General features: G+C 38.0%; 1 protein-coding gene across 3 annotated transcripts in view; it reads right to left on the bottom strand.

Moving 5' to 3' along the window:
* FGD4 (FYVE, RhoGEF and PH domain containing 4) overlaps window positions 1-23106 on the bottom strand; it is a 236577-nt gene that overhangs the window by 128559 nt on the left and 84912 nt on the right. Inside the window, exon 1 of one of the 3 annotated variants that reach the window (XM_018048325.1) lies at window positions 22258-22407. The exons of 1 other annotated variant lie outside the window; for it this stretch is intronic. In XM_018048325.1, coding sequence (XP_017903814.1) covers window positions 22258-22267 — 10 coding nt within the window. In that variant the 5' untranslated portion in view covers window positions 22268-22407. Of the gene's footprint in view, window positions 1-10671; window positions 10953-22257; window positions 22408-23106 lie in introns of those variants that run through there. One more of the 3 variants, XM_018048326.1, reaches the window with a different exon arrangement.

A 23106-nucleotide genomic window follows, 5' to 3' on the forward strand; every position in this document is an offset into this window, starting at 1 on the left:
GCAGTACTACAAACAAAGTTAATGGAGGTGACGGAATTCTAGCTGAGCCATTTTCAATTCTAAAAGATGATGCTATTGAAGTGCTGCAGTGAAAATGTCAGCAAATTTGGAAAAGTCAGTAGTGGCCACAGGACTGCAAAAAGGTCAGTTTTCATTATAATCCCAAAGAAAGGCAATGCCAAAGAATGTTCAAACTACTGTATCATTGTGCTCACATCACAAACTAGCAAGGTAATGCTAAAAATCCTTTAAGCTAGGCTTCAACAGTATGTGAACTGAGAACTTCCAGATGTACAAGCTGGATTTAGAAAAGGCAGAGGAACCAAGATCAAATTGCCAACATCCATTGGATCATGGAAAAAGCAAGAAAATTCCAGAAAAATTATCTACTGCTTCACCACTACACTAAAGCCTTTGACTGTGTGGATCACAATGAACTATGGAAAATTTTTAAAGGGATGGGAATACCAAACCACCTTACCTGCCTCCTGAGAAACCTGCATGCAGGTCAAGAAGCAACAGTCAGAACCAGACACAGAACAACAGGCTGGTTCCAAACTGGGAAAGGAGTACATCAAGGCTGTATACTGTCACCCTGTCTATTTAATTTATGCAGACTCCCTGAGTGCTCAGTCGCTTTAGTCTTGTCCAGCTCTTTGTGACCCTATGGACTGTAGCCTTCCAAGCTCCTCTATCCATGGGAGTCTCCAGGCAAGGATACTGGAGTGGATTGCCATGCCCTCATCAAGGAGAGATTTTCTGCCCAGGAATCGAACCTGCATCTCTGCATTGCAGGCAGATTCTTCATGGCTGAGCCACTGAGGAAAGCCCTATATGCACAGTACCCAATGTGAAATGCCAGGCTGGATGAATCACAAACTGAAATCAAGATTGCTGGCAGAAAGTGAAGAGGAACTAAAGAGCTCTTGATGAAGGTCAAAGAGGAAAGTGAAAAAGCTGGCTTGAAACTCAACATTCAAAAAATTAAGATCATGGCATCCAGTCACATCACTTCATGGCAAATAGACAGGGCAGGAGGGGAATGGAAACAGTGATAGATTTTATTTTCCTGGGCTCCAAAATCACTGTGGATGGTGACTGCAGCCATGGACGCTTGCTCCTTGGAAGAAAAATTACGACAAATCTAGACAGTGCATTAAAAAGCAGAGATATTATTTTGCCAATAAATATCCGTATAGTCAAAGGTATGGTTTTTCCAGTAGTCATGTACAGATGTAGGAGTAGGCCGAGTGCCGAAGAACTTACACTTTCGAACTGTGGTACTAGACAAGACTCTTGAGACTCCCTTGGACATCAAGATCAAACCAGGCAATCCTAAAGGAAATCAAGCTGAATATTCATTGGAAGGACTGATGGTAAAACTAAAGCTCCAATACTTTGGCCACCTTATGCAAAGAGCCAACTAACTGGAAAAGACCCAGATACTGGGTGCTCTGATTGCTCTCTTTTTCAATTTCAGTTCTGTACCACTTCACTCACTCAGTAGAGGATGAACAAGAAAAATACTCTCCCATTTGTCAAGCCACCTTGGGTACTCTCCCTTAGCCATAAATGCCTGGTAGAATCTTAAATCTGCCTTAGCAACAATCATTGTAGACCTTAAAAGAACTTTCACATAATCCCATCCTTGCCTATCACCTCTTTCAAAATGTGACTCAAATTCATTGCCTCATGCTTTATCCCACAGACTCTGGCAGCCCCTCTATTACAATTTCATATCTCTTTCACAAAAGCTACTTGCTTTGCATATCTTCCCCTAATATCTAATTGAATTTTTAAAAATAATCATTCCAAAGTAAATCTCTTTTTCTAACATGGGGGTTGAAAAGGATTTTAGAGGTCATCTAATTCTTCATATCTGATAGATGAACCTATTCCATAATATCTCTTATCAATGTTTATCTATTTTCTATTTGAGTACTACCAGTGATAGGAAAAAGCTTTTGAACAGTGCATTCTACTTTTCAAAAATTTATTATTAAATCCATCCATAAGGTTTTATTATACAATTTGTAACACTACTACATGTTAGCTTAGTTACTATTACTTTACCTAGGACAAGTTTATCTTTCCTGCCAGATTATAATTTGCTTTTTTGAGTATTTTTATAAGTATAAAATTATTATATGGCCACTGTTAACCATTTAAAATCTAAAGAAAAATTATGAAGACAACAAAAGTGATTCTAAAATCTAGCATTTGGTGTAATTCCCTCTAGTATTTTTTTCTATGTATTATATAAAATGCAACCTAGTATAGCACACACAACATAATTTACATTTCATTGTAAGTATCTTCTTACATGTTTTGAAAACATGTCTTTAATATTTGCATGACCTACAATCTCATGAAGAGTCATTAGCCATTTCCCTATTTTTGAACATGTTAGTGGTTTCCCACTTCTTCCCATTCCCACCAGAGAATGTGATGTGATGTGATAAATGATTCACTAAATCACTCAGTAACTTCCTACTGGCAGATTTCTAAAATTGGGACTGTGAGGTCAAAGAACATGAACATCCTTAGCTCTGTTGATACAAGTAACAAAAAGTGTGTTCTTCTATTTGCTTACTTTACCCCGCTTTCAAAGAGTGCTTGTTTCACAGAACTTTCTGAGTAGATAGCTAAGCCAAGTGACCTTGTAGTCTATGATCACATCTGATGGGACCAAGGGTAACTGCTGACCAAAGCATAGCCCATCAGAGTCTAAGTCCAAGATATCAGTAATTGGAACTTCAGTGTTTCTACCAGGCACTGGTACTAGGAAGTGGTATAATCAAGATTTGCAATAGCCATGTTTTGTTTTGGGGTTTTTTTGGCCATGCAAACAGACATGTGGAAGGGGTTAGTCTGAAGAACAGGGAGTTGTAACAGTTCTGTTTGCAGGCTCCTCTGAGGCCTAGATGAATTTACTGCCCCTTGGCTCCTGGAGATGCCTTTCATTTTTTTTTAATACATCCCTCTTTTCTCTTGAGTTATATTTTCTTCTATTCCTTGCCACAAAGCGTTCTCTAATTAAGATAAAATATAGTACTACATTGTTTCCCCAAAAGTTAAATCAATGCATACTGTAATCTGAAGTAATATTGTTATTGAAGCATATGGGGCTGCCAATGGAAAATACAACCATTCAGTAAATTTTTTGCCAGTGTAATAAAAGAAAATTTGGTGGTTTTTTTTTGACTGCCAGTTATATAAAACTTTTTTCTCATATATTAGGCATTTGTGTTTCCTCCTTTTTGAAGTACCTGTTCACGTCAGATATTTACTTAGCTTAGTAGCACAGTTGTGTCCGACTCTCTGCGACCCCATGAAGTGTAGCCTGCCAGGCTCCTCAGTTCATGCAGTTTTCTAGGCAAGAACACTGGAGTGGGTTGCCATTGCCTCCTTCAGGGAATCTTCCCAACCCAGTGATCAAACCTGCATCTCCTGTGTCTCCTGCATTGCAGGCGGATTCTTTACCCACGGGTCACCTGGGATGCGCCTATACAAAACTTTTTTTCCTTATGTATTAGGCATTTGTACTTCTTCCTTTATTAAATATCTGTTCATGTTCCTAGATAACTATTTAAAGTCTTCTTAAACACAGTAGTCATTTATTCTCTCTCTCCCTTTCTCTCTTTGGAATCTTGTTTCTACACCACTGGTATCATAAAATTTGTTATATTTTTCTGTCCAAGTTAATGCAATGGCTTTCTAATTGAAACTGAGCATAATAGCTAAGATTATAGGATTGAAGTTGAACCGATCAAGGTTTTAATCCCAGTTAATCATTTAATTATTAGTGAACTTGAAAATAGTATGTATCTAATAGGAACAGTTTTATTTATTCAATAAAGATAAATTCCAGTTATTTCAAATGTTTAATAAAGGTTAAACTAGATGATAAATGTATTCTGCATGGTCTGACATATAGAAAACACAAAAAGTTGGTAGTGTAGTTATAGCAGTTGTATTGTAAGTGCATTTAAACTGGCTTGAACTGAACTATATACGTTTTGCAAATATAAAACACCTGTACCAGAAAGCACACAAACACAGGTGGAGCAGTCAAAGGCAACAATGCTCGTGGTCTCTGTTGTGGGAGTCAGACTGAGAGATCATGAGCCTGTTGCTTCCTCTTACTGCATAGAGCATGACCCCTAAATACAAAAGGAATTATTTCATCTGGTGCCCAAGCAAAACAGCAGCAATCTATTTCAATCCTGGGAGCGGAGGGGAACACATGCTGGATTGGACTTAATGAGAGAGTTGATCTCCAAAGTTATGCCCTCCTAAAGGAATTCTCAAGGACTTTTTGGACTCTATGCAAGTTTTACTTAGTGTGCTGACTTTAAAATCTAAATATCAAGAATAAATATGACTTAATTATATTGTGGTGGTAATGACAACATAAGAAAAATCTTGCCTGGTATGGATAAAGATGAAGATGAGAAAACGAAGAACTCAGGCTGTCTTGGAAGTTGTTCTCTCCAATATTTTCATCATTTTAACTACCAGTTATCTTTTTAGATGACAAAATTGAAGATTTATTCCTCAGATGTTTAAAACTATTCAAAGGTTTCTCATTCTTTATAGGATACAGTAAAAACTTCTATGCAAACCAAGGTTTCCATTCTCAAAGCCTGTCCTACCTTATTTAGCTCAAACTCTACACTCGGCTACCAGCATGCCTCCCTGCATTTGCTGCTGCAGACTAGAATTCCTAGCCCACATTACCTGTATAGTCGGGCACCTGTTCCTCTGCCTCCCACACCCCTCCTGCACTGTGTCACCAATCATACTGAATGCAACTGACTGGTTAACAGACTGTTAGTCGAGCACCAGGTGAGCACAGACCTGTGAGAACATGTCTAATTATGTTCTTTATGCAGAATCTAGCAAGGGGAGGTGGACGAGCAAAAAGTCTTCTTTCGGAAGTGATGAATGTATTATGGCATGTTTCACACGTATACACGTGCACGGGTGCTAAGTCACTGCAGTCGTGTCCGACTCTTTGCAACCCAATAGACTGCAGCCTGCCAGGCTCCTCTGTCCATGGGACTTTCCAGGCAAGGGTACTGGAGTGGGTTGTCATACCCTCTCCCAGGAGATCTTCCCAACCCAGGGGTCGAACCCGTGTCTCTCACATCTCCTGCATTCAGGTGGGTTCTTTACCTCTAGTGCCACCTGGGAAGCCCCTGATAAGTGTATACTTATCTTCAAAGCTCTTGAAGTTACACACATTAAGTATGTACAGTTTTTTGTATGTCAATCATGCCTCAATAAAGGGTTTTTTTTTTAAGCATTTGTTAAAATAAATGAATGTGAGGGATGAGAGAGGGAATGGAAGAGATCAAAGAAAAATTATCCTATAGAGAGAAGGCTAATAGTACCCCTAGGTTCTCACTGCTAACCATAGAAAATTATTTTAATATTCATGGGATTATTACTGAAGCCCCTCAGAGAACTGAATGGTTTTTCAATATTATCTCTTTTAATATCCACAATAACTCCAAAAGTGCTAACAAATGGGGAGACAGGTTTAAGGAACTTGCCTAGAGACCTCCAGAGTAGACAGTATGTGAGATGGGACTAATCTAGGTCTGCTTGTGCTCTTAGCTGTTGTCCTGAAGTAGACACTACTTCCCATGTTCTCCCATTAAATTCTGACTTTGGAAAAGAGCATATAGTCAACAATAAGTCCTGAAAGAAAAGACACGTGGTATGGTTTTGCAGCACCAGGTGAACAAGGAATGGTCCTGATAACAGGCTTTCCTCAATTTCCACGGGAATAAAGTGGGGATAACAACACATTCCTAGCTTTCCTGGATCAACCTGGTGGCTTATCATTTGTGACTCAGCTTATATGAGATCTCCCCCACTCAACATAAAATGTGTTGCCCTAAAATCCCGTAACACATTACATTTTGTCTTCACATACTTGTCATTATTCAAAATTACACTGTTCATTTATTTTTTTAACTGTGTATTATCTGTCTCCCTCTCTATTACATAAGACCACTTAAGAACCTGACCATTGTGTTCCATGCCCTGTCCTCCACACCTGCAACATTGCCCAGCACAGAGTAAATGTTCAATAAACATGTGATAAGTGAATGATAGCAGTAACAGAGCCAAAGAAGCAATGTCTCAGTGGACAGTAGGGGGGTCCTGAAGCAAGGTGAAGCAAGTGGGTGGGGTGAGCACAACAGAACAGAACGAGGCCAGATAAGCAAACAGGTTTTATGTCTCCACCAATGCCCACAGAAGAAAGTGCATTAACTCGGAACAGAAATATACTAACCAGGTGACAACTGGGCCCTGGAATGGAATGGTATTTGCCCTCAGGCTGTCCTTCCTTAGTGCTCTACCCCCACCCACTCTGGGCTTCAAAATCACTAAGCAACATCCTGATCATGATTTTACGACTATAAACACGGATACAAGGGCAAGAATCTGCAAACTAAGAAACACAAACATCTAGTTGACCTGGCAGTTACTTTTGTTTTTTTAACGTTTGGGTGTTTATGGAAATATATATTTCTTATGACCTTGATTATTGAGGGAATTATCTTTCAAAGTTGCCCCTCTTTGGGTGCACTGAAAATTGTATCTGTGAGACTTTAGGGTGATACCCCAATGTTCTGTTCCTCATGAAGGTAACAATGTAGGAATAAGTTGGCTTTGCCCGTATCTTTGTATTCAACATGCGATAGTTAACATTAGCTGTTTCTGCAACTCAAGTTCTGTGATCCTGCACAGGCTGCTTAATTCTTATGGGCCTCAGAGTCTTCTGACAGATCCAGTCTTTAAATTATGTGAAAATAAACATCTGGCAATGTATAGCAATGTGCTTGCCTTATGGAAATACATCTTGCCTCATAATTCATGAATCTGGGGTCAGGGCCAGGAAATTGGCAAAAATTTAAAAACAACACAGGAATTAAGCAGACAGGGAAGAAGGAAACAACTACTTACAGGGGAAGTTGGTAACTCAACACCTTTATTACAAAAGAACAATGTAGCCCCCACAGATTAGGGTTATCTGTAAAACTATGGAAGTTTTTTCAGATAAGGTATCCCTAGATACTTCCATGCAACTCCATCAAGTCATCACTAGGCTTTAAGTGGCAACAACTGAATAAGAAAGGCATGAGTATATTACACAAAACTGTTCCAAGGATCTGCTTCTGCCTACATAGACCCGTGCACTGCCAATGTATAGAAAGTTTGCCTTTTTATTTTACAGAAGCATAGAAGCAGTTATAAAAACAGAAGAAATATCTCAGAAGAAACTGATGATAATCAACTATGTGGCACATTCACAGGAAGAAAAATCCTGCCAAATGCAACCACCTTTGAGCCACAGCTTTTGGGTGAGTTTACATCTTTCATGTGCACATTTTATAGGCATCACACCCTGCAGCTCTATATCTAACACAGCAATGCAAAATTGTACTGATGCACGATGTTAACAACTCATTCTAAGCACTTCTTGAAACCATGGCAATATGGAATTGTGGGAGAGGGCAAAAGAAGGCAATTTTCAGTACATCTATTTTAAAAAGTCACATTTTTATGCAAATGGCTTCAATATTACCAGGAACATGAGAACAAAGCAGCATCAGCAATGACAGCATAAGCAGGTTCTTCCCTTCAAATCCCTACTGCTCCATCGTCTGTCCAAGGGCCAAATGGATCATCACGGCCAAAAACAGTTAACAGCAAAAATGGATTATAAATCAGTATCTCAAAAACAAAAGACAGAGTCAGTTTAGAAGTGAGACTGAATGTGGTGATAAGAAAACTGTAAGAATTTAACTGATGTTTATGAGCTCTGTGGTCTACTTGTTGAAATAGTTGTCAGGCAGCCTTCCAGCATAAAGTGTCAAAGAAGCAGATAGACTTGACTGTTCGTACTGCACCAGTGGTGGACTGAGATGCCGACTATTCATATTATTATGGATTTGAATCATTCCAGGTACTTTATTCAGTTTCCAATTTTTTATCTATATAATAATACCTTTAATGGCCCCCGACTCCAGTAGTCTTGCCTGGAAAATCCCATGGATGGAGGAGCCTGGTGGGCTGCAGTCCATGGGGTCGCTAAGAGTCGGACACGACTGAGCGACTTCACTTTCACTTTCATGCATTGGAGAAGGAAATGGCAACCCACTCCAATGTTCTTGCCTGGAGAATCCCAGGGACGGGGGAGCCTGGTGGGCTTCCGTCTCTGGGGTCGCACAGAGTCAGACACGACTGAAGTGACTTAGCAGCAGCAATAATACCTTTATAAGAAATAACTCTGAATAAGGGTTGCTTTACATATTTACCAACATAAAGCTAAATTTTCCATTTAGTAAAATCTTAAGTTGTATTAAAGGAGACTTAAAAGCCTCATGCCATTCAGAAGTTGGAAGAAGGGTCAGAAAGCACTGAATCTAGCACCTCCCTCCACCTTCAGAGACAAGGAGAGTGAGAAACAGGAAGCAATGCTTCCCAGCTGACCTGACATTTCAACTTGTTACCACAAGACTGTGGACACAGTGGAAGGTGTCCCCACTGACAACGTCTGTGAGTGGAAGTGAACATCTCCCCATGAGCAACACCAGGTCCAAAGACCACATTCCCTCACGGCAACTACACATCGTGGGACTGTGCACTCCTGTCCCCCAGACACCCTACTAGGAATCACAAGTGTTCCAGGGACTATCCCGCTGCCCACTCCTCTTCACCAATTTTAGAAAGTATAATCTTAGGCTTCTTGTCAGTGGCTGATGGACCAAAGTTTTTCAACACTTTTAAATACCCTGTGGCTTTATTGTTTATTACTCAGAAAAATTCAGCCAAGAAACATATTAATAAACATGTTTACAAGTTAAAATAAATAAATGCCTCCCAATACCTATAAATGCTGGGATACATTCTGTGTAAATACCCACTTTAAAAAAAACCACAATCTTACAACTTCAACTCAGTAACAATCATAGCAGTAAGGAAATTCACAAATACTTAGGGAACCTGAGAGGTGTACTGATTTGCCCAGTTCACTTCAACTGCTTGAGCAATCACATCCCAGGCACACGGAATACTCTAGTACTTCATACCCATTCACCCACAGGCCTTTTGAGATTTCTAAGATACAAGGTAATTAAGGCAACACAAACAGCCTAAATGTACATGCTTTTAAATTATCTCATTTCCTCTCAAAACTTATATTGCTTATCAACAACTGTTTTTATGAGCAAAAATTTCATCCAAATAATACAACATTCACTTCAAATTTTTTTACAGATGCTGCTAAGGAAATTTTCAGGTAGATACACGTCTATTGTTAGTGAAAAAGATGCTTTTTAGAGGTAGTATATACCTGATCTGATTTTACATATTAAAAAACTTGAGAATTATAAGAATAATACAATGTAAATAGCCCAGTAAGCACAAAAGAAGGTAAGAATTTTAACTACAATAACTCAACAACAACAAATACCAAGAACCCATAATTAGCAGTCAGGCTTGAAAACCTGAAGTAAGAACATGAGTCCTTGACCAGTACAAGGTTATCTAATTTTATTCTACAATCAGAAAAAGAAAATCAAAGTAAGGCCTGTTAACAATGACCTGTTCTAGCTCTCCGGGCAGCCAGTGACCCACTGACATGAACGTCCAAGATGATAGCAGAACAGCACAATTAGAGGAACTAACGCTGCATTAGCAAATCCTCTCTTTGCAACCCCTTCCCATATCAAATAAAAATGGCAGACCCAGCTAGAGGCACATATCCCTGGCACTATGGTTTAAATGACAGGAAAACTTACACAAAAGAAGTATCCAGAGTATAGACAGCACTCTTTTTGTTTTTCACTTTTATGTTTTAGGGCACAGTTTTGGGAAAGGGTATATACAATGCTGCCTTACAAAGGATATAGAAGTCCCTTGTTTGAGCTACCAACCTCTTAGCCACACAGAAAAATGTCAGTCATCCATTTGTTAGCACCAAAATCTCCTTCTATTGCTTACAATATGCAGCACACATTTTAAGGGGCTGTTCAAACAGAAAAACAAAGGAAACCCTTGAAACAGAAGCAGATCCTCCGAGCTTTGCCCTTTCCTTTATCACTCTGCCTATATGCCTGCTGTTAAAGCACTGTCACATTGCTTCCACATGCTCAAGCCCTCGAAACTTGTGCAAAAGCATTGCAAAATTAACTGCATAAACATCACATTACAAAACATGAGCTAGTAATGTGAAGCCAGTCACGTGGGCCAGAATAATGATGAATAAAATAATAACCTACAAATGTCCCTGACCTGAGACATTTTCTTATTTGAAGAAGACATTGAACACGTTGTGGCCATGAGTATATTTCGAGTATTGGTACAATTCACTCTGAGAAATCATTTAAAATCACTGTCTTTTTGCCACTTTCAGAAGTCATATTACAATTTTGACTAAATTTTTAAAGATTAAAAAATAATTATTTCATTTTTCAACATCAATATGTAACTGTACAGGTATAACTGAGCTGCTTAAAATCAATACAACAGAAGTGTGTAATGCTGGAGGCTCCTTCCAGAAGAGCTTACAGCTCCCTTTCCGGAAACCACATGGAGATAATGCCCCACACCAAATGTACAAACAAGATACATAGTACTAGAATTACTTACCTTATAAAAGCGGAATTTATTCCTTTTGGTTAGTAGTCACAAATTGTTAAGAAGTAAAACTCCCTTCATCTGTTCTTCTAGTGAGCCAAATCTAGCTCCCATTAACCCAGTCCATTGCAGATAATTCCACACTGCACACGCTCCCAGTTCCCACCCCAGCAAGGATAATCACATTCCGACGGGGAGTGAACAGATGGTGGATTCCATGGTAACCAGCCCTCCTAAGGCGATTGGTAGAATTGTGTGACTACTGCTTATTGGGTAACAATCGCTGTCTTTGTGCTCCAGCCTTGCAAATCCTAACGGAAGGAACATATAGCCACTCACATGTGCTGGGGCTTGCCTAGCAGGTGTTTGGCTATTTAAACAAGGCAATGCAGGCCAATTAAAAGCTGTCCTGCAAATCTACCCTTGGAGGTACAAAGCGCTAACATGCCAGATAGTGTCCACTGCTCATTCACAGAAAAAGGTCACATGAGGCTTAACTTGTCAAACAGAAAATAAAACTTGAAAGTAAACTTGAAAATTCAAGATAACACATTTCAGAAATCTAAGCTGTATCAGCAAGTCCTTTCTGTTGATTTACAATCCACATCAGAAAACCTGGTTTTGTATTTAGACTTTTTTAAATAAAATTTTCAAATTTGTAAAACTTAGCTTGAAAATAAGTTTTCAAAATCAACTGTCCTATAAATATACACATATTAATTTTTTAAACTTATATGAATTGATTTTTACTGTTTTTGTTTTCTGGGGGAGAGGGAGAGGCTACTGAACTTAACATTTTCATCAGGACCTTATCCAATTATATGACTGAAATCTCTTGGTTATGTACTCTCTACGGGCTTTAATTTGTTTCTGCATCCATGAAAGTTCAATGCCGATTCAGCAGGAAAAGAGCTTCCCCTGAATTCATGTATTCAAGGAATCAGAGAATATGTCCTTCGAAGAGCAAAATGACTGAAAACCAAATATATACTCCATCAAGACCAACTACTGGAAATAATGTATAAATGTAAAACAGACAAACTCTGGGCACTCAAAATAAATCCAACAGAAATAAATTTTTCAAAGGCAAGGAAAAGAAATAATTAGGATAGGCCTAAAGCAAAACTTCCTGGTGGATCAGACTGTAAAGCGTCCGCCTACAATGCGGGATACCCAGGTTCAATCCCTGGGTTGGGAAGATCTCCTGGAGAAGGGAATGGCAACCCACTCTGGTATTCATGCCCCCTCCCCCCTCATAAAAAGGGGCTCAAAGAAATTTTGGGGCTTCCCAGGTGGCTCAGAGGTTAAAGCATCTGCCTACATTGTGGGAGACCTGGGTTTGATCCCTGGGTCAGGAAGATCCCCTGGAGAAGGAAATGGCAACACACTCCAGTATTCTTGCCTGGAGAATCCCATGGATGGAGGAGCCTGGTGGGCTACAGTCCATGGGGTCGCAAAGAGTCGGACACGACTGAGTGACTTAACTTTCACTTAAAGCAAAAACTAAACAACAACTGTAAGCTATGACTAGACTTTTATGTCTTAATTACCTCCTTGCTTTATAGTTAGCCACTATCTTAAATTCAGGACTTCTTTTCTTGGAATGAACAGAAGTGAGACACAAATGTTGAAAGGAAAAAGACAAAATCATTATTTGCAGATGATATGATTGTATTGCTAGGGGGAAAACTTAAAGAAATCAAAGAGATTATTTATATCACCTGAAATTTAATGATGTGGCTAAATATATCAAAATAATTCCTTTATAAGGCAAAAACATCAGAACATCAATAAAATGAAATTTACTAACAACAGCAACAAATAGTATATTGGGTTGGCCAAAAAGTTTTTTATGGTTTTTCTGTGACATCTAATAATACTTTGGAATAATACTATCAAGAACTTTGTATGAACTATTTGGAGGACAAAGAATGAACTATCAGAAGTATTAATAAAAGAAAACTAAATGGAGAAAAATAATGCATTGCTGGATACAAAGATCCATTTTAAAGATGCCAACTCTTTTCAAATTACCAGCCTTTTAGTAAATTTATATATAAATATATATGTAATACATATATACATTCTTCTAGTAAAATGTCCAGCACACTTTACAAAAGAAATTTAACAAAGTGATCCTCAAGTTTATGTGGATTTTTAAAAAATGAAAATACCAATGAAAATTCTATGAGAGGAATAGTAATAGGTAAAATAACTGTACCAAGTTTTTAAGATACTATAAATACATAGCTATCTCCCAAATTTATAATTCCAGGATAAACCTCTCTTTCTAAGAATTGCAGACTTCTACATCTATCTACTGAACATCTCTGCCTGAATGTTTAATAAAAATCTTGAACACAGCATCCCAAAACTTAACTCCTAATTTCTCCTCCAAATCGGCTCCTCCTGCATCCTTCCTTGTTTTTGGAAACAGCAACCCCACTCTTCCAGTCACTCAAGCTGAATGCCTGAGAGCCCATCTTTGACTTTTCTCTTTCTTTGACATCTTCACATCCAACCTGACAGCTCATGATGTGGGCTATTTCTTCCAATATGGCCACTTCTTACCACCTCCACCACTCCCACCTGGTCGAAGACATACCATCTCTCACCTAGATTCTTTAATAATTTCCTAATTAAAATCTCTACTTCCACTTCGCCTTGTATAGGCTATAAAACCTAAGCAGATTATGCGAATTCTCTTCTCAAAACTGACTTTCCCTTGCACTGAGGATAAATGTTGTATTCTGTTTAAAGATTTAAAAGCCCTTAATAACCTGCACCTCACCTCCATCACTTGATTCCTCTCCCACAACCCTCCCTTGCTTTCCGTAAGGCTCTCTAAGCAGAATCTCACATTTTGTCCTCTCCTCAGCACTTTTTCAGTAACTTGGACAGTGACAACGTTTACCACAGGCCAGAGGTTTTCTTCGCGTATCTCCACTTACAAACCGAGATCCCCTCAAAGTTAGGGACTTTTCCACTCTGAGCTCTGTGCTGCTGCTGCCAAGCAAAGGTCCTTATACATAGTATTTATGGAATCTGCTGAATGAATAGCAGCTTGCTGAAAAACTTTTTATTCTATGGCAAATTTAGAGGAAACAAGAATCTAATAATCGATGAATGGTTACGCAAACTGGAATATACTCAACTTGATAGAATATCATGCAATTATTAAAAATATGGTCACAAGAACTATGGGGCATAAGGGAAATGTCAACTGGTATACTAATAATGATATTCTATTTGCTGAGTCCCTAGTCTGTGCTAGGAACTATAATAAGCATTTATAAATATTTTATTTAAATCTCACAGGGATTATGAAGTAGGTATTACTATCATAATTTTTTAGTTATGGAAACCGAGACTCAGAAACTAAGTTCTTTGCCCTACATCTCACTGCTGAGACTAGAATCTCAAGTGAGACCAAAGCTTGGGTCTGATCATTATGCCACACTACCTCCTGGAAGCACAGGGGAGAAAAATACATAACTGAGTATTTGCTATGAACAACTGCAATAAAAAATGAAAGATTCTTAGAAACCAAAGCCTAAGCCTACCTATCTCAAAATTATAAGAGCAATTGTGAAGAAGAGATTTTACTGGTATTTTCCTTTGTCTGTTTTCCAAAAATCTTAATGTCATAAATGATTATTTTCTAAAAGTAATATTTATTCTTCCTACATGTATTTTTCAAAGTTTACCTCATTATATTCTCTGGTGGATCTACTATCAAGACAATAGAAAAAAATGAAAATGAATCTGGCTCACCACTTCTAGGAAACTGATTCTATGGGAATCACTCAGAAAGAAAGAAAAAAAAAAACAGATCTAAGAAAAGCAAGTAAGCAGTAGTGTCCTTTTTAGCTCCAAGTTCACCTCTAGCTGTTCTGCCATTGTCTCCACAATAGCACCTTAAGCCACACTGCTCAGAGTCTAATAATAGGGTCCCCATACTTAAGCTGTAGGGCATGTGACAAAGAGTCAATAATCCCCATAAAGGTTCTTAAGATATAAAGTTGTTGGGAACAGTGAAGCCTGATATCTTCTTCAAATACTGGGCAGTTGGCAATGTTGCCTACAAGCTGTTACAATAGTTACTGTGTCAGTTAAGCAGTGATCAAATAACCCTAGGAGTACTATTCTATCTCCCTTCACTACTGAATCTGCACACAGACACATATTTTTGTAAGGAAGTTTTCAAGTCCTTAGCTTTTGCAAAGCTCAGTGGTAGAACCACTGTTTAAAATTTAGGAAACCTGGACTCTAGTCCCTGCTTAGCCACTGGTATGACATGGCAAACCATTGCCCTCTCTGGTCCTGCGCATTTTAACTGCAGAATGAGAGAGCTGAGTTAGATCATCTTCAAAGATCTCTACCATTCTAATAATGAGAATGAATACTGGAAGGATGGTTCCTCTTCATTCTTACTAATTTCAGTGGAAAAGGAGAAAAAAGCACTACAAAGGCAAGAACAAATGTTTATTTTCCAGAATGAAGTGGCACAGTAAAAGTTTCTGGGTACAATCCTTGGGTGTGGTAAGACTGAAAATTCTGAGCAGCGGGTATTACTAAAGTACCAGGTGAGATGGCAATGGTAGCTGCACAAAGATGCCCCAGGTAGATACACTTTGAGTAACACTGCCACCAGTTCTGATCTTGCCACATTCTCTTTTCCTTGCTGAAACTGCTTTTTGACAAGTAGCTTAAATTATGAGGTGACTGGATATTGTTAGGGTTTTGTCTGTGAATATGAAACAGACTCAAATTATTCTTAATGTGTTCACAAATTAGTTTCATTGTGTTACAAACTCAAATTATTCTTAGTGTGTTCACAAATTAGTTTCATTGTGTTACAAACCCAAATTATTTTGTCTAAAAACACGGAATTTTGTATTTTTGCTTAAGATTCTATGTAAGTTTTTTTTATTTGACTGTTTTTTCTTTTGCAACAAGTTCTTTAAAGAAGATTTAGAGCAAAAATACACATTTGTAAGGTACAAAGTACCTCACAAGCAAAAGCAAAAAAAACAACAACAACAACACTGAAATAAAAGGAACTTCTCTGTCCAGTTTGTAAGGTCTTAACAATGATGGAACAAGGAATTCTCTGGTGGTTCAATGGTTAGGACTCAACACTTTCACTGCTATAGTCCAGGTTCAATCCCTGGTGGGGAATTAATGTCTATAAGCTGCACTGCATGGCCCAAACCAGAACAAAAAAGGATTCCCCTGGTGGTCCAGTAGCTAAGAATCCACCTACCAATGCTGGGGACATGGGTTCAATCCCTGCTCCAGGCAGATTCCACGTGCCTCGAAGGAACTAAGCCTGTGAGCCACAACTAGTGAGCCCGTGCATCCTAGAGCCTATGCTCCGCAATAAGAGAAGCCACTGCGAAGAGAAGCCCATGTACCGCAACTAGAGAGCAGTCCCCACTCACCACAAGAGAAAGTCTGCACGCAGCAACGCAGACCCAGCACAGTCAAAAACAAACAAATACGAACTTTAAAAAAGAGAGAGACTTTCTTTAAAAACAACAACAAAGACAAGACAATGACGGAGAAACAATCTAGCCTGATTTGATGAAAGCATTTTCTTTTAATTGTCCATCATTCCTCTGATATGGTTAGCATAGCAGCAGTACTTTCCTTTCTAGGACCTGTCCAGCTACCATACTGCGAAGAAAAAAGTTGTTGAGGGTTAAGTCTACATTAGGGAGTTTCAGAGTGCGCTAGCCCTTTTTTCATCAAACTCCAACCATCAGGACTCTAATCCAATTCTACCAATGCCCCAGGGATTTTTTATTAAAATTAAAAGGATATTATATCTCAGCCAAATGAGAATAATGGGATCCAATTTTTCACATCATTAGATTACTGCTATCTTCATTAGGGTAAAATTCCCTGTCTTTTCATATATTTAATATTGATTCTAAAACAGAGGCAGGAGGAAAGTATACAAATATCTGGGTCCTAGTCTTCTGCCTTCCACATTCATCCTTACCCACATTCTTTCAGTAAGTGATGCATTTAAATTGGACTCTAGATGTTTTAATTCTTTTATCTTTCTTTGTCTAAGAAACTTTCTGAAATAAACACAAGGGAAGACTCTCTATGTTGAGTACATATATATAACATACGTTTAGTCACTGAGTCATGTCCAACCCTTTTGCAACCCCATGGATCATAGCCCAGCAGGCTCCTCCATCCATGGGATTTTCCAGATGTGAATACCGGAATGGGTTGCCATTTCCTTCTCCGGGAACATAATATATATGCTAATATTAATTATATAGTGACTATATTTTTTCAAATATTTGTGACAAGTGGGAAAAGGATTAAGAACAAAGGATGTTCTATAAACAAGACTTATTGAGCATCTACAATTTGCAAAAGTTCTGAACTCCGAACACAAAAAAAGGAGACACTGAGTTCCTTCTCTTGATGAGTTTTTAATATGTTTAAAATACAAAGACTTTCACCTCTTCGGGAGATGAGGGTTAGAAAGGCACTTACAACTGGGAGAGATGTCTAGCACTTGTTGTTCAGTCACTCTGTTGACTATCACTGTTCCCACTGTTTCCCCATCTGTTTGCCATGAACTGACGGAATTGGATGCCATGATCTTCGTTTTTTGAATGTTGAGTTCTAAGTCAGCTTTTTCACTCTCCTCTTTCACCTTCATCAAGAGGCTCTTTAGTTCCTCTTTGCTTTCTGCCATAAGGATGGTATCACCTGCATAGCTGAGGTTATTGATATTTTTCCCGGCAATCTTGATTCTAGCTTGTGCTTCATCCAGCCTTGAGTTTTGCATGATGTACTCTGCATATAAGTTAAATAAGCAGGGTGACAATATACAGCCTTGACATACTCCTTTCCAAATTTTGAACCAGTCCGTTGTTCCATGTCTGGTTCTAACTATTGCTTCTTGACCTGCATACAGATTTTTCAGGAGGCAGGTAAGGTGGTCTGGTATTCCCATCTCTTTAAGAATTTTCTAGAGCTTGTTGTGATCCACACAATCAAAGGCTTTAGCGTAGTCACTGAAGCAAAACTAGATGTTTTTCTGGAATTCTCTTGCTTTTTCTATGATCCAACAGATGTTGACAATTTGATCTGTGGTTCCTCTGCCTTTTCTAAATCCAGCTTGACCATGTGGGAATTCTTGATTCATGTACTGTTAAAGTCTAGCTTGAAGAACCTTGAGCATTACTTTGCTAGCATATGAAATGAGTACAACTGTGCAATAGTTTAAGGATTCTTTGGTATTGCCCTTCTTTGGGATTGGAATGAAAACTGACCTTTTCAGTCCTGTGGCCATAGCTGAGTTTTCCAAATTTGCTGGCATATTGAGCGTAGCACTTTAGGACTAGGTTAAGTGAAACAAATATATCACACAAACATCATTCTGTAAAAACGATCAAAATATCAACATTATGTTCTTTTTCATACTTTAGAGACTGAGATCAGGCTACAATGAAAATTGTATCAATCCCAGTTTTGTGCGCATAAAAATCCAAGGCTAAACAGTTAATCCTCGAAACTTAAAAAATATCCTTAAGGACCAAAGCATACAACTATTGCTCTAGATCAAATTTATGCAAAACTGTTTAGTATTCTACAGGGTTTCCTTTGAAGAATGAAAGCAAATTCAGTAAAAACTGAATGATCAACTGAACCCTTATTGTTGAAGCCTAGGGATTTACAGACTTCCCTCTGAGATATTACAGTTTTGGTTCCAGACCATAGCAATGAAGCAAGTCATATGAATTTTTTGGTATCCCGACACATATAAAAGTTATGGTTCCACTATAGTATAGTCTATTAAGTGTGCAATAACAATGTACATACTTGAATTTAAAAATACTTTATTGTTAAAAACTGTTAACCATCATCTGACAATGCAGGGTTACCACAAACCTTCAGTTTGTAAAAAAAAAAAAAATTAAAAAGGCAGTATCTGCAAAGTGCAATAAAGTAAAGCATAAGAAAACAAGGTATGATTGTATTTACAGTCTCTAATCTGAGCTCATAAAATTAACTCTTTCTAACCTAGCTACTTTTTTTACCCCAAATCCAAACCGCAGAAAGAGAAAAGTAGCCTACTTTTGTGGGCAAGGACTAAAGTGTATTCAATTGTGAACATTTATGGGCTGGGTGGGTGGCAGAGGTATGTATGTGGGATGAGTGGTGTGTGTGTGATATAGGAGTGTGCACAGATGGGTGAGAGGGGTGTGTGGGCAGGGGGGAAGTAAAGGGGTATTTGGGAAAGCTTCTTAATCTGACCTATAAATTATCTCTAAACATTTAGATTTTTTTCTGGGGTAACCAGAGGATAACCACTTGAATAAGGGGCAAATCAAGGTTAGTTAATGCTGTAAACACAGATTCCCAAACTCTGAGCAAGGCAAGGTATACTTACAAATATTCTTGCCCCACAAGTTATCAGTGGAATGACTTCTCAGCTACAAGCTCTGAGCTTTGAGGCTTTCATCTAAGAAACAGGCATAATATTTGGTACCTCCCTCTCAAGAAGATCAATGAGATCACAAAGGTGAATCTTCTTGGAATACATAGAAAAGTATACAGTTATAAGAAGTTTTAAACAAGTTTAAAAGGGCAGGGAGGGAGGGAGACACAACTGTTTGTTCTGAGCCAAGAACAACAGCAAAGGATGACTTCCTGTCATGAGGGAAAAAAAACCCAAACACTGAAGTCTCTTCCAAAAAACAAAACCCCTCAAAACCCAAAATAAAACAAAAAGCTCTTGGTTCCATCCATATTCTTCTCAAGCTATCTAATCTCATCCTTTTTCTTGTTTATACTTCTCAAAACTTGGGAACCCCAGGTCACTGTCTCCATTTCCTCACCTCCCCTTTAGCCCACCTGTCTGACAAACACAGACCTGATCCTGCTTCCACAAAGGTCAGCAGGCCACTGCAATCAGCAGCCCACCCCTCCTACCCCGTACTTCTCTGGGAGCATCTGACAGTGGTGACCGCATTTTCATTTTTTACATTCTTTCCTCCCGGGCGCCTTCACAGCTAACTCTCCTGCTTCTTTAGGATTCTCTCCAGTAAACTCCTTTCTTCTTTGCTTTAATCAGCAACTCTTCTCCCTCCTCCATCACATCCAATCAATCAGGGCTGTCCAATAAATATTTACTGAATAAACATTCATAAAACATATCACCAGTAAATATGTTTAGATATTATACAGCAATTAGTAGGCAAAACATGAAGTTGCTAGTTCAAACATGGAACCCCAGTGACTGAATAGAAGGCTTTTGATCTTTATTAGAAGAAAACAAGCCAAATAATACCTTACTGAGTGTACAGTTGGAGGTGAGTAAAAGTAAAGGCCTTGTTACCTTCCCTCATAAGCTGAAAGTTGTATAGGAATTTAAATACTTCCTTGCCAAGTTCTTCAAGTCCCTTGCACTTGCAGTTCCCTCTGCTTCATATGTTTTATCCAGATTTTCCTCTTCCTTCCATAACACATTTCATGCAAATCTGCACTTTGATGCCACTTTCTTAGGTGGGCCTTTCTTTCCTCAAAATCCCATTTTTGTCACTTTCTATTAATCCTAGTGCTTTGGTCTTTGGTATTTAATAGCACTTATCGCTATACAACATTATATTAAATGCTTCTTTTTCACTCTTTTTATTTTTGGCTCTTAACCTATTTTTTATGGACAAAAGTCTCAACTGGGAACTTCATGAAAGGTCTCCAATAAGCATATAAAAATTATTATCAGAGACATGCAAATTATTAATCAGAGACATGCAAATTAAAATCACAAAATGATATACCTGCCACATGGCTAAAATTGTTTTAGATAAAGTACTGGCTAGGAAGGGGAATTAGAATATTCACACACTAAAACCACTATGGAAAACCTTTAGGCAACATCTCCTAAAGCTGAACATACACACTTGCAACAATTCCACTAAATGATGTACAATAATGTGCACAGAAACTTTCATCATAGTAGTTAATGTCCATTAACAGCAAAATGGATATAAAATACTATTCACAATTTAGAAAAACCTACTGCTACAATATGCAATGGATAGGTCACAAGCTTTGGAGGCATGATCCTGGATTTGAATTCCAGGTAATACTATAATGCTGCTGTAACACTGAATACGTTGATAAGGGTTATAACCTTATAGAGTCTGCTTTCTCCACCAGAAAATTAAGGTCATATCACAGTTCTTACAAGCTTATTCTGAGGATTAGAAAGAATGTGCATACAATACAAAGTACTGTGTCTAACAGGTACTCAGTAAACAATAAGACTAGGATTCAGGAGATACAATTATACCACTCAGGATCAATTACCAATCCTTCTTATACATAAACTTTCTTCTGGTAAAATAAAGATGATGTTTCCCCTGACCTGCCAAACAAATCTGTAGCACTGCTGTTATCAACTCAGTCATCATGAAAACTACAACGATCAGATTATAGCATTTTATTATTCAGCTACTTTATGGACCAATTGCAGCTGTTGGCCCTAATGCCACAGGATCAAATGAGTTGGGAAGATGAAAACAAATGGGTTGGAGAAGCACCAAGAAGTATATAAACAGCTGGACAGAAGTCCAGTTGGTTCCATTTCAAAGCTGATTCCGAGGATGCTGTGAGCACTATATGCACGCTCTGAAGAAGCATATGTAGGTTGGGATGGCTTAAAAAAAAAATGTGGGCAAAGAAAAAAACCCTTGAACTACAGTGGCTTTCAGCCTAATTCTGAGTTTCCTTTGGTCTTATGTGTGTGAGTGTGAAGCCGCTCAGTCGTGTCCGACTCTTTACGACCGCATGGACTGTAGTCTACCAGGCTCCTCCCTCCAAGGGATTCTCCAGGCAAGAGTACTGGAGTGGGTTGCCATTTCCTTCTCCAGGGGATCTTCCCAACCCAGGGATCGAACCCGGGTCTCCCGCATTCCAGGCAGATGCTTTAACCTCTGAGCCAAATAAATATATTCATACTTACCATTGGAGAATAAAAACTACAAGTCTGATAATAAATCCTATTTTGACTTCTTTTTAATATAAAATATATGTATCTATATTTCCCTGGTGGCTCAGAGGGTAAAGCATCTGCATATATATATATATATATATATGTGTGTGTGTATCTATATATATATAATCTGGTATTTAATAGCAAAGAAAATCCTATATTTTAAAGTTACAATAAAAATTAGGAGAAATGACTATTTCTAAGTGTAATACATGTTCACTAAAATTTTACTCATTCATGAAGAAAAGTCGGGTATTTTATGCATGTTAAGTTGCCTTCAACTTATCCAACGGCTAATACTTTCCAAATTTCACCAACCTATGCCAGCATCCTCACCCAGATGTACATTGTAGATTTTTAATATCTTTATAATTAGCTAAACTTTTTCACTGTTTTTTCAGATATTATCTGTATCAATAATGATACAAATTACTTATAATTTGGTAGTAAACAAAGAGATAAATACCAGTTACTTTAATCTACTCATATACTCTGCATACTCAAAAAGTTCAAGTGTTTTTAAACTAAAATATTTTAAAAATAGAAACTGCAAAAACAATACTCACAGCCTCCCATAAAGAATTCCTTTCAAACAACATCCAGCAGTGCCTTTTTTTCTTCTGGTTAATCATTCTTAATTCCTGCTTATGGAGGGACTATCTGGATCTACAGTTTGTGGGTAAAATCTATAGGTATTCTTCATTTAGACACCAGTCACGCACATATCTTCTGGTCGACAGGGTAAAGATCTATCTAAGGGGAAGTACAGAGCTACGTTTCATAACTCCTTCCACCACTGATGCAGCCTCAAAGAACTACGCAAGTAACGAATTTCTAAATTCCACAAAGGTATTTCAAAATGTAGTGAGAGAACTCTAGAACACTGTGGCAAAATGGGAAGGATGGGGCCAACTGCATGTGATTTAATTGTAGTTATACTCTTTAAATCTACAAACTATCCTTGAAAACTAGGTCTTAAAGAATTTCAGAATTTTTTTCATGGTCATAAGAAAAAAAAATCATAAGAAATGCTGAATAACAAAGCCATGTCCATCTCCCCCAAAACAAGTCTTTTATCTCTTCCCAGGTTACTAGCAATCCCAAATGACTTCATTGAAAACAAAAATTAGAATTTTAAAGAAGAGGCACCAATGAACAAATTTCCCATCCTTGTCATGCTTGTAAGATAAAATTACTAATCAAAGTTATTGTTTTAGATAATATATAACATAGACTTCTCAAAACATCTAAGGTTTACCATCACATGGATTTAAAATTTTCATAGTGACACTAATTTCCCTTTCATGTGATGTTTAGATGGTATAGTCAGAATCAAACTATAATAATCTAGACTCAGAACAACTTTATAACATCATTTCTTCAAATTATTGTGTTTCTGAAAGAATTGAAAGTCA

Source organism: Capra hircus, chromosome 5, assembly GCF_001704415.2.
Source record: "Capra hircus breed San Clemente chromosome 5, ASM170441v1, whole genome shotgun sequence".
Classification (NCBI taxonomy): domain Eukaryota; kingdom Metazoa; phylum Chordata; class Mammalia; order Artiodactyla; family Bovidae; genus Capra; species Capra hircus.